We start from the raw sequence: 18,753 nt of genomic DNA, 5'->3' as shown, positions 1-18,753 counted from the left end.
TCTGCAGGAACAATAATAGGCCATATTGACTGATTAATTTCTGACGGGCAGGAATACAAAGGCATTTGTAACCCTGTTACATGTGCTCTTAACACTGAGAGTTTGACTCTATTTGTGTTCAGATGAGTCAATTACAATGGTTAGACAGTTTCTCATGGGCTTCTTGCTGGCTTGTGAGTGCTTGTTATCAAACAGGAAGGTAATTTTTAGGGTGATCAAAAACAGGGATGTAACTACAGGTAAAGGGAAGAAGCTAGGAAAAGAAAAAAACTTTGAAATCTTGAAAAATTCCTGACAGTGAGATATGTGAAACCACGGAACAGTCTCCCAAGGGGAATGGTGGAAGTCCCATCACCTGAGATATTTCGAACTAAACTCAACAAAAACTATATGTGAGAGATACATTCCATATTGGCAAGTGGAGAATGTGGGAGAGATGGAGTAAATAACCAATAATTATAGGTTTTTGCCATTTCTCTCATTTATGTGATGTTGTGAATGCTAAAATGAGGTGATTTAAGGACAGATGAAAAATGTGTTCTCCAACACGGATGGGCAGTCCTTGCCATTTATTTGGATTTCATGTGCATCACGTATTTATATAATAAATCATTGGCAGTTGGAACAGTCTATCTTTTGATTACCATCATTATGAAGACACACAGGGTAGATAGGTTTTTAATCCTTTGTCTGTTCCTGGAAGTACAACGAACATCCAGCTAAGCGGTACTTGTGTGAGATTTAGATACCTTGGCCCATATTTTCAAAAGGAAAACTCAAACAGATCTCAGTACCAATTTAGGCACTTAAATAAAAACCAGATTTTCAGAAGTGTTCAACACTCAATATGCTTAACTCTTCTAAAAATCTGGCCACTTATTTTGGTGCCTAAATGAAAACTGAGCTCTTCTGAAAATCTGGTCCAGACCGCAGATGCTGAGTTCTTTTGAAATTCAGGCCTCAGTATGCATCTTCCCATACCATTTGAAGAAGAGGGTGTGCTAAGAATGGAAACTGGACCTGATTACTAAAGGGGCAAAGTGGAAGAATAAAGACTTGGCAGAATAATATTTTCAAACACAGGTAGGGCCAAGCCCTGTTGATTGTACTCACATGAGTGGTCCAGTTGATTTCAGTGGGATTACTCAAGTAAGTAAAGTAAGCAGGTTTCTGCCTTTAGGGTTGAGAAAACCAGTCAAACTACTTTCATATCTGTGTGTTTTTTAACACAAGCTTTCTCTTATCTGTGTAATAACAGGTTTCGTCACACAGTTGCACACCACCACCAAGAAAGCGCAATGTCCTGTTCCATGCTAGGATGATGAGGAAATAACGTTTGAATGTTGGTGCATGAAGCTTTTGAGTATGTTTTTCTCAAGAGCAGATGTTTGTGGGGAGCGTATATTACATCATACTGTCAAGTTGTTTTGAACAGATGCAAAATGCTCAATACATGAGCAGCTTTCATTATGCATTCATCATCATCTTTCAGTACAGTTTTATGAATATATTGTGTTTGTATTACAGCCAATGAATCATTGTCATTATTAGGTTTAAAAACTAGGTCTGTTTAGTCTTCAGAAAAGAAGACTGAAGGGGGACCTGAAAAATGGTCTTCTAAGATGTTTAGGGCTGTTGCAAAGAGGACTGTGATCAACTGTTCTCCATGTCCACTGAAGGCAGCACAAGAACTAATGGGCTTAATCTGCAGCAAGGGAGATTTAGGTTAGATATTATGAAAAACTTTCTGACTATAAAGGTAGTTAAACTCTGGAATAAGCTGTCAAGTATAATTCCCAATTCTGGACCTGAGCGTCCAAAATATGGGTACTAGCATGAATTCCCCTAAGCTTAATTACCAGCTTAGATCTGATAGGCTGCCACCAATCAGGACTTAGAGTAGAGCGCCTGATAAACTCTGGTCTTCCCCAAAACCCTTCCTTGGGGGTCCCAAGACCCAAATTCCTTGAGTCTCACAACAAAGGGAAATAACCCATTCCCTTCCCCCTCCCTTTTTCCTCCCAGCTCCTTCCTGCCCTGGGAACACTAGGAGATCGCCTGATTCAACTTCTTGAATCACCACACCGAGAGGAGTGTTACCTTCCCCCTCACCCAGAGGCCGTACAGATTCAAGCTGCGTGAATCTAACACAAAGAGAAAATTTATCCTTCCCTTCTCCCCATCAATTCCCTTGAACCTTAACTAGGAGAAAAAAATTAACAGGTCTTACAAGCAAAACTTTTAATAAAAAAGAAAGAAAAAAGTAAAAGGTTTATCTCTGCAATTTAGATGGTAAACAGTTACAGGGTCTTTCAATTATAAACAATAGAAAGAAACTTTCTCCAGCAGAAACACAATTTAAGCTACTTCCAGCAAGTACACATATGCAAATGGAAAAAAAACAAATTAAAAGACTATGACCGCCTTTTCTTACTTACAATCCTGAATAGATAAGAGACTGTAGCAGGGAGATTGGCAGAACCCTGGTTGCACCTCTAGCCCCATCCAGGACCCAGAGAGAACAAAGCCAAACCCAAAACCCACAAAGGCTTCCCTCCACGAGATTTGAAAGTATTTTGTCTCCTGATTGGTCCTCTGGTCAGGTGTTTGCAGGTCGCTGTTTGTTAACCCTTTATAGGTGAAAGAGACATTAACCCTTAGCTATCTGTTTATGACATAAGCTTACAAGGGAGGTTGTGGAATCCCCATCACTGGAAGTTTAAGAATAGGTTAGACAAATACCTGTCAGGGATGGTCTAGTTCAGTGGTTCCCAAACTTCAACAACCCTCGAACCCCTTTCACTAAAATGTCAAATTTTGTGAACCCCATCCTAAAAATGAATATTTCCAGGGATTTTCTCCCTTACCTCAGCATAAATTATAAAAGCAGTGAACTTGGAAATATAAAACCTGTTTTTATGACATGCTTATTACACACTATCTATTAATTATTATTTATCATTGCAGTATTTTTATTACATTATGAAAACGGCAACACTCTTCCAAGATCTCACTTTTGTAGCTTGTATCACTTTTGATTAAGCCTGTTATAAGACAAAGCTCCTATCAGAGGCACCAGTAGAAAAAAAGGGGTGTGGGGGCAAAGCCCCTCATGCACCCCGGGGCACGTGACCCTCATCGCCCCCTGTCCCCTCATTCTGGAGCCTCCGGCTCCTATGGTTCATCAAGGACTATCAGATATGAAACAGCATGAAGATATTTAAGAAGCCAACTCAAAGAGTTCCTCCTCAGGTCTTGAGCAGTCCAGGCAAACAAGGCACATTACAACAAAGCTTAAACTTGTTCTTCATAATAATTTTAAAAACAACACTAGATGCCTATTTAATTTTAAAAACAGCAAAAAATATCCACCTCCCTTTCTATTTCATAAAAGGAGTCCTGAAGTTTAAATCTCCTCAGTGTGATAGATACGCTTGCTTTGATCTGCTTAACCTAGGAAGTCCCCAAGGCTCCGTGCTGCAGGCTCCATGCTGCCTGGAGTCCCTAGGAACAGCTCTGTCCATCTTTAGGGAATTTTCTCCTGAGAACCCTCTGCAACATTTCATGAACCCCAGTTTGGGAACCACTGGTCTAGTTTTACTTGGTCCTGCTTCAGCACAGGGGGCTGGACGTAAAGACCTCTTGAAGTCCCTTCCAGCCCTACATTTCCTTGGTTCTATGACCACTTGATTATCAGACAATCTAGCTGGAAAATCAGAACTATTCTAATTCCCAGTAATACAGAATCTCCTCACAGTCCTTAGACACCCTGACATTAAGACATGGGTTTTGTCATGAACTCAGAAGTCAGATTTGTCAGAAGAGAGAGTAAGAGAACTCATCTCAGACTCAAGTGGCTCAGGCTGTCTAGGAACATTTAGTTCATACTAGGCACACCCAGGTACTTAAAACTGGTATTAATCACTCACCAAGTATGTACCTAGCCTCTCAAGAAGGGTCGGACTTGATGTGGCTAAACCCTTCCACCACTCATGCCACCACAGCTACACTCTATTTTTAGCACACTAGCTTGATCAGAGCTAGTACGTGTATGTCTCCCAGAGCTGGAAACTACATCTCCAGCTCAACGTATAGGCATATCCATAGTCCCAAGACATGACTGATACATATGCTTACAGGTTTGAATGTCCATCTCCAAAGCAGGGGAACCTAAATCCTCAAATTACAGGTCCAGCTGTGAAAAGGCCATCTTCAAACGAGCTAACCACTGTAGAAGGTCTTTGAACTTACCAGCTTTATCAAATATTTTTGAAGGGAATAATCCAAAGTCCCAGACGTCCTGAAGTCTCATTCCTGCTCATTTGAAATAGAACCACCACTCACCATCATCTTCTAGGAATGCAAGCCCTCTTCTCCTCTATACTACTCTTTGGCAAAAGTACTTTGGGGACCATACGTTTTTAACCCAAGTTCTCAATAGGGGAAAACTCACCCACTGCCTTAGACATGCTTTAACAGAACCTATGCTTCCTGATGGAACATTTTACACAGTTTGGGGCTGAATCCCTTTGATGCATCATATCAGTAACAGTGTGAAGCTGACAACTACTTTTTATAAAGTGAAGTTAGTGGGACTGAAACATGCTAGGCTGACAATCCTGAAGACTGGAGTCTCTTTAGCCCAGATCATCTAAGTTAATTTGGCACCTAACTCCAATTAATTTCAAGGATTTGGGCCATACCTCCTAATGGGAGTAGGTACTTATATACTTCTGGGGATCTGGGCCAAAGAAACTGTCAACTCATCATCTTTCACTTCCCCTATGAAATGTCCACCAGAGAGTACATTTTCCTTTAAAGCATGTGTAGGGTAGTGGGTGCAATCATTGGGAGTTAAGTGCCTAAATACCTTTACCCTCAAATCCAGGTTCAGGCCCAGATAGGGTTAATTCCAGTTTTCCAACATGAGCCTATCAATCTAACCTGACCTGGAGGAACCACCTCTATGAATGTGAGGGTAGTCCAGTCTCCATGCTTATTCAGCACTAGCCTCTCTGCTGAAACTGCCACCAACGACAACCAATTAAATAATAATAATAATAATAATAAATAATCATAATTGGAGATATATCTATCTCCTAGAACTGGAAGGGACCTCAAAAGGTCATCGAGTCCAGCCCCCTGCCTTCACTAGCAGGACCAAGTACTGATTTTTGCCCCAGATGCCTAAGTGGCCCCTCAAGGACTGAACTCACAACCCTGGGTTTAGCAGGCCAATGCTCAAACCACTGAGCTATCCCTCAGTTACAGTATCTGGGTCTCACATTGGGGATTTGGAGAGAAGAGGGAAAGGTAGGGCTTCAAATTATTTACCCTCTCAGGCTGGAGTTAGCAGGGGGCTATGTCATCACTTGTCAAAAAAGTGTGTTTTGCCTGTGGGATAATTAATACGTTAGCTATCCCACTGTAAGAACACAGTGGAGACAAGACTCTTCAGTTTTGCTGTGAGATAAACAAGGCCAGGAGAATCAGGAGTGGGAGGTAGAGTGCTGAGCTCACCTAGCTACCTTGTGCTAAACACTACTAGTACTTTGTCTCCAATTAGGATTTTACAGTGAGAAAGCTATCATGTTTGTTATCCTGCTGTTCAAAAAACAAAACAAAACTCCTTGCATTGGAGAAGAAAAAGCCAGAGTGCACTTAAGAGGGACAAACTCTCTTCCTGTTCCTTGTCTTGAGATTGCATCTCTTTCTTTGATCTCCCTAGACCATCACTTGACTAGTCTTAGCACACAAAGCCTGGAAGAGCAGCATAAGAAGAAACACAGGGAAAATACAGAGAGGGGAGAAAGGGAGGTTATAATGTGCCATTCTGGCCCCTCGGGGTTGGCAGACAGGGGGTCAGTGAGACACCATGGGTACATATTATGCAAATGAATTTCTGAAGTGAGATGATCCCCTTCGCCCAATGGACCCACAGACTGTACCCACTGTACACTCTCGTATGACATTTGAAACTGATCTGAGACCAGTAGTTCATTTCACACAGGCCACTGAGGAGACAACCATTACTGACTTAAATGGGATTTGAACTGTTTCCTGGAGGACAAAATGCTTTTTAATTCCATTATCTACACTGTGCCACTGATTCCCACCAAATAAGGTCAAGATAACCTTTCAAATATTTCCCATTCTTGCTAATGCTGGCTCAGCTCCACTGGCATTAGCAAGTTTGGGAGTACATTCTAAACACTGTATTATAAAATACTTCTCAAAATAGGTCTAATTTACACAGTGCTTAAAATGGTGGCAGAAGTCAGTGGCCCATCTACACTATGGCTCCCTATATAGCTGACTTATGGAAATGAATCAGGTTTAGGAATACAGGGATATTTCTCAAAAATCGTTTCCTAGGGTATGTCTTCACTACCGGCTGGATAGGCGGGCATCGATTGATCCAGTAGGGATCTATTTATCGCATCTAATCTAGATGCGATAAATTGATCCCTGAGCACTCTCTCGTTGACTCCTGTACTCCTGCTCGGTGAGCAGCGCAGGCAGAGTCGACGGGGGAGCGTCAGCAATCAACTCACCATAGTGAAGACACCACGGTAAGTAGATCTAAGTACATCGACTTCAGCTACGTTATTCATGTAACTGAAGTTGCGTAACTTAGATCATTTCCTCTCCCACACAATGTAGACCAGGGCCTAGTGTATCCATAGGCTTCTCTGAAAAGCCCAATCTTGATCCAGCTTCTTCCCAATGATGGATTCCCAAACTCTGCTCCACTCCCAGCCCAAATCACAGGTGATCAAGCCAACCAGCAGGGGAGCCTGCTCAGTGCTTTCTCTTTCTTTCATGCTCGCTGGCATAGGGACAAGAGGCCTTTGGTGCTTTACAATCCTTCATCCCCTAAAATCATCAGAAAATTTTAATTAAACCAATAGTATCCAAACAAAATAATATTTTCTATGATGGAACAGCCATCATTATTCTAATCAGAACACTTCAACTTAGTGCTTACTGAGTTACTGTCCAGTCTTGGTCCTGAAATGAAATAGTCAGACTCTTCCAACCCCCTTTATCACTGATTTATTATTTCAGAGCAATTCTAAATCACTGCTAACTAAAGATCTGTAGATATACAGATTTCTGCTTCCTCACACACAAAGTAATGCTGTCATAACATTTCTTCCTAGATCTGGACCTTAGCGTCCAAAATATGGGTGTTAGCATGAAAACCTCCAAGCTTAGTTACCAACTTGGACCTGGTAATTGCTGCCACCAGACAGGAATTATACAGTGCCTAGCTCAATGTGGTCTCCCCAAAACCTTCCCAGGGAACCCCAAGACCCAGATTCCTTGAGTCTCACCAGAAAGGGAAATAACCCACTTCCCTTCTCCCCCTTCCCCTCCAGGTGTTCCCTCCCTGGGTTCCTGGAGAGATATACAGATTCAAGCTCTGTGAATCTAAACAAAGGGATTCCAGCCTCCCTGCTTCAAGTCCTTGAAACACAAGTACCAAGAGATCTAACCTCTCTCCCCCCTCACCCAGAGAGAATGCAAAGTCAGGCTTAGTAAATCTAACACAAAGAGATTTTCCCCCCTCCCTTTGTTTCTTAGCCTTAACCAGTGAAAAACACTCAAACACTCAAAGGTCTTAAAAAGAAAGCTTTATATAAAAAGAATGAAAAAAAGGACATAAAAGGATCTCTGTATCAAGGTGACAATATACAGGGTCAATTGCTTAAAAGAAAAATGAATAAACAGCCTTATCCAAAAAGAATACACTCCAGCAACTACACACATGTAAATACAAAAAAAAACAAAAACAATATAAACCTATTGTCTTACTATCCTTGTACTTACAACTTGGAAACAGAAGATTAGAAAGCCTGGAGATAGAAAAATCACTCTCAGAGCCAAGAGGGCACAGACCCAAAACAAAGAACAACGAACTCATACCCAAAACTTCCCTCCACCCAGATTTGAAAAAGTCTTGTTTCCTGATTGGTCCTCTGGTCAGGTGTTTCAGGGTACTGTTTGTTAACCCTTTTGTAGGTGAAAGAAACATTAACCCTTAGCTATCTGTTTATGACAAATGCACATTGGAAAACTCAATCCCTACTACACATATAACATGAAGGGATATGAATTAGCTGTTACCATTCAAGAAAGAGCTCTTGGGGTCATCACGGATAGTTCTCTGAAAGCATCTGCTCAATGAGCAGTGTCAATCAAAAAAGCTAACACAATGTTACGAACCAAAAGGTAAGGAACTGATAAAACAGAAAATATCATAATGCCACTATATAAATCTATGGTACACCCACATCTTCAATACTGCGCATCGTTCTTGTCACCCATCTCTGAAAAGGTATATTTGAATAGTAAAAAGTACAGAGAAGGGCAACATAACTGATTAAAGGTATAGAACAGCTTCTATATTAGGAGAGATTAAAAAGACTGGGATTTCGCAGCTTGGAAACGAGACAACTAAGAGGGGATATGAGAGATGTCTATAAAATCATGACTGGTGTGGAGAAATTGAATAAGGAAGTGTTATTTATCCCTGCACATAACACAAGACCCAAGGGTCACCCAATGAAATCAATAGGCAGCAGGTTTAAAACAAACATAAGAAAGTACTTCGTCACACATTCCACTGTCAACCCATGGAACTTATTGCCAGAGGATGCTTTTGAACTGGGTTAAAAAAGAATTAGATTAGTACATGGAGGACAGGTCCATCAATGGCAAGGGACACAACCCCTTGTTCTGGGTATCCCTAAATCTCTGACTTCTAGAAGCTGAAACTGAAAGATAGGGGAATGGATCACTCAATAAAGTGCCCTGTTCTGTCCAATCCCTTTAAAGCATCTGGCACTAGTCATTATTGGAAGAGAGAACACTGGGCTAGATGGACTGTCGATCTGACCCAGTATGGTCATTCTTCCATTCATGTATATTCTCATTCCTTACCTAGCTCAATTTTTTCTTTCCTTTCATCTCTCCCTCCTATCTCTCTGTATGTGTGTTTGTGCATGTGTGAGAGAGATGTGAGTATTACAATCATTATCAGAGCTAAAGTTATTTCTCAGAAGATATTCCCAGAGGATGAGATATTTTGTATTACTTTTATGGTCCCCATGACTCCTAAACAGCCCTTGGCATTCGTAGCTCACAGAATCAGAAATTAGCTCACAGAATCAGAAATTAACATACTGTGTATCTTTTCATACAAAGGCTCATGGTAGTGCATGGAATGTATCAGCTTAGACATGGGCAGCCATTTCTGTGAAACTCGGCTGACTAACTTTGTAGGAAAGCCTATCAAATTGTCCCTCATCCTCTCTCCTGCTGTCCAAACTAATTATATGAAGTCCAGTTTGCCCTAGTTCTAATCTAATTTAGTTCTAGACTGTGGTTTCACACCTGTAGTTTATAATGGTTGAGCATCTCCAAGCAGATATAAATGCTGTGCATCCCAAAGTTGCCCAAAGTAAATGGAGAGACAAAGCCTCAGTGGTGATTTTTTCCAAAAAAATTTCAGTCAAGTTTTTGCAAAACTAAAGTTAGTTTGGATTTGGATCCCATTTATGTGAAACAACCACATATGTCTGAACATAAAGTTCAAATTGTGGATCTGGATATCAAACTTCCAAATATACAGTGGGGTTAGATCTGGTGGGTTTGATTTGAAACAGACAGGAAAATATGGAAAATTCTGATTCTGATCCATGATCAGATTTCAAACACCCTCAAATTTAGGATTCTTTGAATCAGACACATCTCTAAACAAATCTGGGGTCCAGACTAACTCTTTAGCATGGCTCAAACAAGATTCTGTAGTGTTTGTAATATAATTTTATAATTGTACAGAGTGTCTAATTAGCATAATTATTAATTACCTGTGTTCTGGCAGCACCTAAAATATGTGGGGTACCTTAACAGAGTCAACGCCCTGAAGAGCTTACAGTCTAAAAAGACATAATCACAGTAAGTGACTTTTAAGCAGTTTAAAGTGCTTGTCAGGACAGGGCTCTTCTGTCTAACCATATGTTTCTTTTTGCTGGTTTACATGTAACCAAACTTTATGACTTGTGTGAGAATGTTGTAACAAAAAAGGAAAACAAATGGTTTTGCCAGTTAAGAGTGAACGTTCAAATCTAAAAATCAAAAAGAATATTGATGTCAAATAAATCTTCCCCACAAGTTTAAAAAAAAACAAACACCCCACCCTCCAAGATGGTTTACATTCATTTTAAGCTTCAATGCACATTTTAAATGAAAAGGATGTGCCAAAAACATTGTTAGTTTTGTTGTTTTCTAAGGGAAAAGAAAACTGTTTTCCATAATTACTTAACCTTTTCCTCTTCTGCATTGTTTCCAGACTTACCTGCAGTTGGAGTGGGCCTAAGCCTGGTGTTGCTGCGGCAGCAGCTGCCATGGTAGTTGGGATCAGCTGAACAGGGTAAGGGTCACCTAAGTAAGAGAATAATAGAGGCGTCAGCACCTTTTATCTACTCTCCACCTGCAAATTAAACTCCTGCATTCACTCTTTCCAAAAGCCTTCTTTTGTGTGCCTTGCTGAGGCCTAATGAAAAGCTCTATTGTGAAGCCTTTTACTAACACTCTTTTCACAATTCTGGCTGAGAGAGGAATGTGAATAAAAGGCACAAGCAATTAAGGCGGAAACCTCATCCTTTTTCATGATGTATTTAAGGAAATGGAAAAAAAAGTACGCACTGATCAGAGGGCTGCACTTCAAAAAATAATAAAAAAAAAAGTAAAAAAAAAAACAACAGAGAAAGAAAAGAAAAGGAGAACAGTATAATCTTGATACGATCACAGCATTAGAAGGGGTCAAATTTATAAACTGGTCCAGAATATGAAATTAACCAAACTGAGATCATTGTTTGTAAGCTGAATAGCACACAGATCAAACTTTAGTATCTATGTGAACAAAAATGGCGCACACTTGAATTCTATATTTTCTTTTTTGGTGGAAGCAATCTTGCTTTACAGATTGAGACCCCAATTCTGCAAAAGGTAAAAGAGTGTGAAGTCAAAGAGACACCGCACAAGTTTCAGGAGCCCCCTCCCAGATCCCTTTGCAGGATTGGTACCTTAATTTAGCTTCTTAGAAAAAATGAAAATAGCTTAGACTCAGCATCCTATTGTGCTAGACATAGTGTAGGAGTAAAATAAAAGATTTTTAAAAAGTGGCAAACACTTTTAATGAAAAATGTTCGTTATCTGAAGGAAAAAAAGGTAGCCCTCTCACCCCAAAACAAACAAAACCAAAGAGGGACATGTTTCACTATAAAAAATAGTCACTTTTGGTTTCCCTTTAAATCTTTTACTTTTAAATGAATTCTATTCTTTTCCATCTACTAATGAAACCAATGGGAAAGCTGGAGCTGCAGGCTTAATAGAAATGTTACATGCATTACACTCCTTGCTCAAATGACAAAATGTTTAAAAGCTTTCCACTCAATTAATAAGGATCATCAGACCATTTGTGCATGGCCCAATGATCTAATAGATATGATCAGCCATCAGAATGAGCCATTTTAAATAAGACCATGACAGACACAGAACATTTTATTAGGTAGGCACTCTACAAGGTTGTAGTACATTTGATTAAGCGGACACAATAAAAGTTTCCCTCCAGGATTATACTTTTCGGGGCAAATTGATAAAAGAACAATTTAAAAGGTCATGCAGAATGCAACATTCCATGATTATCAATTTATTATTATTATTAAATGATATATTTGTGATGACATCAGGTGTAAGTCCCAGGAAACATAAAACGTGGAAAAAGCACTCATATTTTTAAAATACTTTAAATAGGCTGTGTTGTAAAATTTGGTGTATGTGCTTTCAGGAAAGCCACTAATGTTTATGTTGCCCTTTTTCAATGCACTCTACCCATATACAACTTTTCACTGAAAGATCTCAGTAGTTCATAAACACTTAAACACCACAACACCCCTGTGACTTGCATTACTATTAATAAACTAATTTATAGTTGGGTAAACTGTGAGACAGAAAAAATTAAGTCCTGATTCAGCAACTCACTTACGGTATGTCTACGCTACGGGATTATTCCAATTTTACATAAATCGGTTATGTAAAACAGATTGTATAAAGTTGAGTGCACGCGGCCACACTAAGCACATTAATTCGGCGGCGTGCGTCCATGTACCGACGCTAACGTCGATTCCTGGAGCATTGCACTGTGGGTAGCTATCCCGTAGCTATCCCATAGTTCCTGCAGTCTCCCCCGCCCATTGGAATTCTGGGTTGAGATCCCAATGCAAAAACAGTGTCGCAGGTGATTCTGGGTAAATGTCATCACTCAACCCTACCTCCGTGAAAGCAATGGCAGACAATCATTTCCCACTCTTTTTCCCTGGATTGCCCTGGCAGACGCCATAGCATGGCAACCATGGAGCCTGTTTTGCCTTTTGTCATGGTCACCGTATGTGTACTGGATGCTGCTGACAGATGCGGTACTGTAGTGCTACACAGCAGCATTCATTTGCCTTTGCGAGGTAGCAGAGACGGTCACCATCCCTATTGCACCGTTTGCCATTGTAAATTGGCGACGAGATGATGGTTATCAGTCGTTTTGTACCGTCTGCTGCTGTCATGGGTGCTCTTGGCTGGCCTCGCTGAGGTCGACCGGGGGTGCATGGACAAAAATGGGAATGACTCCTCGGGTCATTCCCTTCTGTATGTTTTGTCTAAAAATAGAGTCAGTCCTACCTAGAATATGGGGCAAGTGTACTAGAGAACCAGAGAGCACAGCTGCTCCGTGTCAAAGCCCCAGAGATCCCGCAGAAATGATGAGCTGCATGCTATTCTAGGGGGTGCCCCTGCAACAACCCCACTCGTTGTTTCCCTCATCCCCCAACCCTCCTAGGCTACCATGGCAGTGTCCCCCCATTTGTGTGATGAAGTAATAAAGAATGCAGGAATAAGAAACACTGACTTTTTAGTGAGATAAAATGAGGGGGAGGAAGTCTCCAGCTGCTATGATAGTCCAGGCAGGACATTAAAAGGCGGGGGAGAGGAGCCCAGCCTCCCGCTGCTATGATAGTCCAGGCAGTACAGAATCTTTTCTTTAGACATGAAAGGTGGGGGGCTGATGGAGCTCAGCCTCCAGTTGCAATGATGAAGACCGTTACCGGCCGTTCTGTACCATCTACCAGGAATGACCGGGAGTCATTCCCATTTTTATCCAGGCGCCCCCGGCCGACCTCACCGAGGCCACCCAGGAGAACTTACGGGCTGCTGATGATGATGGATAGCAGTCATATTGTACCCTCTGCCACTGGGAAGGGGATGCTGGTGTTCAGCGCTGCAGCACCCCGTCTACCAGCAGCATGCTGTAGACATAGGGTGACATTGAAAAAAGGCGAGAAACGTTTTTTTTTCCCTTTTCTTTTGGGGGAGAGAAGGGTGTAAATTGACAACATATACCCTGAAACACCCGGGAAAATGTTTTTGACCCTTCAGGCATTGGGTGCTCAGCCAAGAATGCAAATGCTTTTCGGAGACTGCGGGGACTGTGGGATAGCTGGAATCCTCAGTACCCCCTCCCTCCCTCCATAAGCATCCATTTGATTCTTTGGCTTTCCGTTACGCTTGTCACACAGCACTGTGCTGTGGACTCTGTCTATCATAGCCTGGAGATTTTTTCAAATGCTTTGTCATTTCGTCTTCTTCAATGGAGCTCTGATAGAACAGATTTGTCTCCCCATACAGCGATCAGATCCAGTATCTCCTGTATGGTCCATGCTGGAGCTCTTTTTGGATTTGGGACTGCATTGCCACCCATGCTGATCAGAGTTCCACGCTGGGCAAACAGGAAATGAAAATCAAAAGTTTGTGGGGTTTTTCCTGTCTACCTGGCCACTGCATCCGAGTTCAGATTGCTGTCCAGAGCGGTCACAATGGTGCACTGTGGGATACCGCCCGGAGGCCAATACCGTCGATTTGCAGCCACACTAACCCTAATCTGACATGGCAATACCGATTTCAGCGCTACTGCTCTCATCGGGGAGGAGTACAGAAACTGGTTTAAAGAGCCCTTGATATCGACATAAAGGGCCTCGTTGTGTGGACGGGTGCAGGGTTAAATCGGTTTAACGCTGCTAAATTCAGTTTAAACGAGTAGTGTAGACCAGGCCTTAAGCACATACTGATCTTCAATGGGACTTATATGTATGCTTAAAGTTAAGACTGTACTTAAGTGCTTTCCTGAACTGGGGCTGAAGTTATTTTTTCTGGGACACGCAGTCAAGCAGTGTAAAAACCAACATAACCCAGAAATCCTGACTCCTAGATTTCTGCACCAGCCACCAGTCCACACTTCCTTTTCTAACTTGGTTTTGATTTTTAATCAAACGATATTACTGTTCCACATTTTCCAATATCCCCTTGATTTAATTTAGGATTCCATTTCCTGTATAATATCATTGATTGAATGAAGTGATTCTTTGACTTTAAAATTTTCTAATCTAGAACATCACCCAGTGACAGAAGCAGCTAGTCTTAAAGACAGCTAAGAAAAATATCCCAAAAAAGTAACAGACTCAACATTCATAGCTTTATGCTACTCCCAGTGCCACAAGAACCTCAAAGGAAAATCCCAGTTTCATTTTGAATGACTTCTTTCTAGAAATGAGCAGAATGTGCAAGTGCCAGCCACACAAGAAACCAAAATTATTTTTTTCCTCAATTCCAAAGAAAAGAGCAATGAATGCTGATATGCACGGAAGTGTAGTTTTTAAAACACTAAGTTGTGTGGAGCCAGGATCTTGTGTGTTCCACGTTTTCCATGGTCACTATTATTACTGTTGTCATTAATAATTAAAGTATTATTATTATAATTTTGGTTGTTGACACATTTCCAGTGCTCCAAAAATATGTTTAGGAACTATATATATATATATATATATATATATATATATATAAAACAAAAGCTTAAAAGCTTTTGTGACCCTACCATGAAGCTTTTGGAATCCATAATATTTCTGTTACTTCAATATTACTATGTCTTCCTACCATTATGTGCTAGGATTTTAAAATTCCTTTTATTAAGTGAAGTAACCCTTGTCTGCTATAGGCTTTTGTTTCTTCAAACATTTCCCACCATCACAACTCCTGCGGCTAATCTATACTAATACTCCCATGGTTGCAACTGACCCAATGTAAGAATACTGGGAAAGTTTAGGCCAGGTACAGTAATGAGTAGAGGCAGTCTCAGACTTCATTGTTCTAAGCACTGTATACACACATAGCAAGAGATTGTCTCTGTCTCTTAAAAAGACAAAACAAACAAAGAGTGGGAGGGGAAAATAAGAGAGGGGAACTGACTTGCCCAGTGAATGTCACACAGCAGGCCAGAGAAGAGACTAAAACCCAGATCTCCTGACTCCTAACCCAATACCTGCTCCACTGGAGAGCACTGCCTCTCTGAGCTGTCCTTAATATTTCTCCTGAATTGGCATTTACATTGGTCTGAGCAGTTGTATTTAATGCTTAACACATTTTAGGGAAATGCATTTCTTAAGCATTTTATTAATGCTTCTGTAAATGTCTCATTTTTAGATCTAAATGGTCCTTTTCCCAAGTGCTGGGAACTTTTCAGGAATGTAAAACAAGATAGTCAGCTATGAGAAACAGCTATTTCCAAACCAGGCATATGCTTATACTACTCAAACAATCCACTTTCAAACAGTAATATTATACTGAAGCCAATCTACAAAACGCAATCACGACATACTTTTGTATTACAATCAGGAAGGAATTAGTGGCTACCAGTCTCCCTTTATCTTTTAGACAACAGCCAAAACCACAGATTTTGGGAGGCTCCTTTAAGTTCCAAACTATCAGCTACAATTCCTGGACTTTTGCTACAAAAGAAATGTTAAAGTCAGGTATTTGCTGTATTTTTGTTTTTTTTTACAAACCAGAGGGAAGGGTCTGGAATGGAGCAAGGGGCGGAATTCGCATCTTAAGAGAAAAGGTAGAAATGATTTGATTACCTGCTAAATTCCTCTTAATTACAAATATACTTATTTCCCACCTGCACCACTTAGACAGATAATATAACTCAAACATGATAGCGGTGGCAACTCAGAGCAAGAGAGCCAGGCATGAGAGAGAGGGGTATTACATGGGGAGCTCTAGGTGGGATTAAGGTGTGTTTTGGAGATTGTGGAGGGCACAGGATGGAACAGAGATTTGGGAGTCTGGGAGTGGAGATTGTAGGACCATCCCTCACAGGGTGATTTCAGGGTTTGTGGAAAAGAGGGTGAAGAGGGAGGAGAAATTCGGGGGGGGGGGGGGGAATACAAGACCGCAGAGTGACCTGGAAGAAGAAGCAATGCATTTGCAGGGGAGCATGCAGGCGAGGATGGACCTGGTTTGTGGGAGAATGAGGGTGAGGGGGACTTGGGTGGTTAGTGTGGAGCAGAAGGGAGTGTAGGGGGAAGTTGTCTCTGGCTGATGCACAGACACTGTAACAGATCGTCTGATTTGCAAACCGCTGCAGAAGCTGCCTTGGGAGACTACTCAGTGGCCAAAGTGCTGAGATTGGTTCCAGTGTTGTAGAGTATAATTATTTTTCAAAATATGAAGATGGCAGAGGTGAGACCTACGAGAGCATGGAGCCTCTTGGAGGCCTATGGGGAAAAAGGCAACTGAAGAAACTGCAATCTCCTGATGTGAATCCAATGCTTTCTATAAAAACATGTAGGGTAAAATGTTCAAAAGCATCTAAGTGACATAGGAGCCTAAGTCCCCATTCACTTTCAATGGGACAAAAGCCCCTGCACGCCTAAGTCACTTTTGAAAATAAGACAAACACCGAAGTCACATAGGCACTTCTGAAAATTTTACCTGCATAGACCAGGCCTTTTCATCCTTTGTTTCAAGGATGAGCCACTCCTCTCCTTTCCTGCCTATCTATACATTATCACTGGTCTCCTTCTCTGCTGTGTGGACCTGATCTTTGATATTCCCTTCACTCCCGCTTTGTTCTAATGTCCCACAAGCAGCTCGCTCTCTTTGCCTCTTCTCCTGGAATCTTTTCCCTGGTCCTATATGCCCTACAACAGCGATAATCCAACTGAGACTTGCAAGCTGCAAGTGGCTCTTTAATATGTCTCATGCACCTCTTGGCAGCACATAATATTAAAACACTGTGTGATTTAATTATTAACCAATCTAAGTTATTAAGTGAGCAGGATGATTTTACTATGCTATTAACCAATTGTAATTGATAAAATAATAATACTTGGTCAGTCATTTTGTGTAAAATACACACACGCGCACATACATATATACTAAATATTCCCCATCATACTGTTTAAATATTAGTATATAGTACTATAGTACAGGGGTCGGCAACCTTTCAGAAATGGTGTGCCGAGTCTTCATTTATTCACTCTAATTTAAGGTTCACGTGCCAGTAATACATTTTAACGTTTTTAGGTCTCTTTCTATAAGTCTATACATATACAACTAAGCTATTGATGTATGTAAAGTAAATAAGGTTTTTAAAATGCTTAATAAGCTTCATTAAAAATGAAATTAAAATGCAGAGGCCCCAGACTGGTGGCCAGGACCCGCGCAGTGTGAATGCCACTGAAAATCAGCTCGCTTGCCGCCTTCGGCACGTGTGCCATAGGTTGCCTACTCCTGCTATTGTACATGAAACAATGAATTCACACTACTCTTTTGGGTAACGCTGATCAGTAAATTGGCTCCTGAACCACTGAGGTCTGAATGTCACTGCCCTACAACCTTCCCATTCTTAAAACCCACCTTCAGTCACATTCCCTCAAACAACAATCTTCTAAGGCCTTGTCTACATGAGAGAGTTGCACTGGTTTAACTTGTCAGCTTTTAAATAGATTTCAGTTAAACCAGTACAAACCCTTGCATTATACATTCTATTTTCAGTTTAAGAGTGGTTTGTTTTAGTTTAGCTTTAATTGATTCATAAGCAATTTAAGCAAAACTGACTTAAGCCCAGTTAAAACTGAAATATCCTTTTGTACCACAGCCTTTTGCACTGGCTTAACGAAATCAGTTTAAAATCATACCTTAAATAAGCACCAAAGAAACTTATGAACTTAAGTTCCATTTTCAAAAGTAATTTAGGCACTTAGGAATCTAAGGGTATGTCTACACTATGAAATTAGGTCGAATTTATAGAATTGTTTTTATAGAAATCGTCTTTATACAGTTGACTGTGTGTGTCCCCACACAAAATGGTCCAAGTGCATTAAGTTGGCAGACTGCGTCCATAGTACTGAGGCTAGTGTCGACTTCTTGAGCGTTGCACTGTGAGTAGCTATCCCACAGTTCCTGCAGTCTCCGCTGCCCATTGGGATTCTGGGTTGAGATCCCAATGTCTGATGGGGCAAAAACAGTGTCGCGGGTGGTTCTGGGTACATGTCATCAGGCCCCCCCTCTCCCTCCCTCCCTCCATGAAAGCAACGGCAGGCAATGGTTTCGCGCCTTCTTTCCTGGATTACCTGAGCAGATGCCATACCATGGCAAGCATGGAGCCCACTCAGCTCACCGTCGCTGTATGTCTCCTGGGGGCTGGCAGACGTGGGACTGCATTGTTACACAGCAGCAGCTCATTGCCTTTTGGCATCAGACTGTGCACTACGATTGGTAGCCATTGTCGTCATATTCCTGGGTGCTCTTTTAACCGACCTCGGTGAGGTCGGTCACGGGCGCCTGGGCAGACATGGG

The 18,753-nt window shown here is 41.3% G+C and overlaps 1 protein-coding gene across 11 annotated transcripts in view; it reads right to left on the bottom strand.

The window, feature by feature from the left end:
- SOX5 (SRY-box transcription factor 5) overlaps nt 1-18,753 on the bottom strand; it is an 857,385-nt gene that overhangs the window by 114,092 nt on the left and 724,540 nt on the right. For all 11 annotated transcript variants that reach the window (XM_050968476.1, XM_050968460.1, XM_050968468.1 and 8 more), the window contains one exon: nt 10,364-10,449. In XM_050968476.1, the coding sequence (XP_050824433.1) occupies nt 10,364-10,449 (86 nt within the window). The remainder of the gene's footprint in view (nt 1-10,363; nt 10,450-18,753) is intronic.

Source organism: Gopherus flavomarginatus, chromosome 1 (assembly GCF_025201925.1).
Source record: "Gopherus flavomarginatus isolate rGopFla2 chromosome 1, rGopFla2.mat.asm, whole genome shotgun sequence".
In the NCBI taxonomy this organism is placed as follows: Eukaryota; Metazoa; Chordata; order Testudines; family Testudinidae; genus Gopherus; species Gopherus flavomarginatus.
Note: the sequence above shows the minus strand (reverse complement) of the source record. Positions and strands in the feature narration are given on the sequence as shown.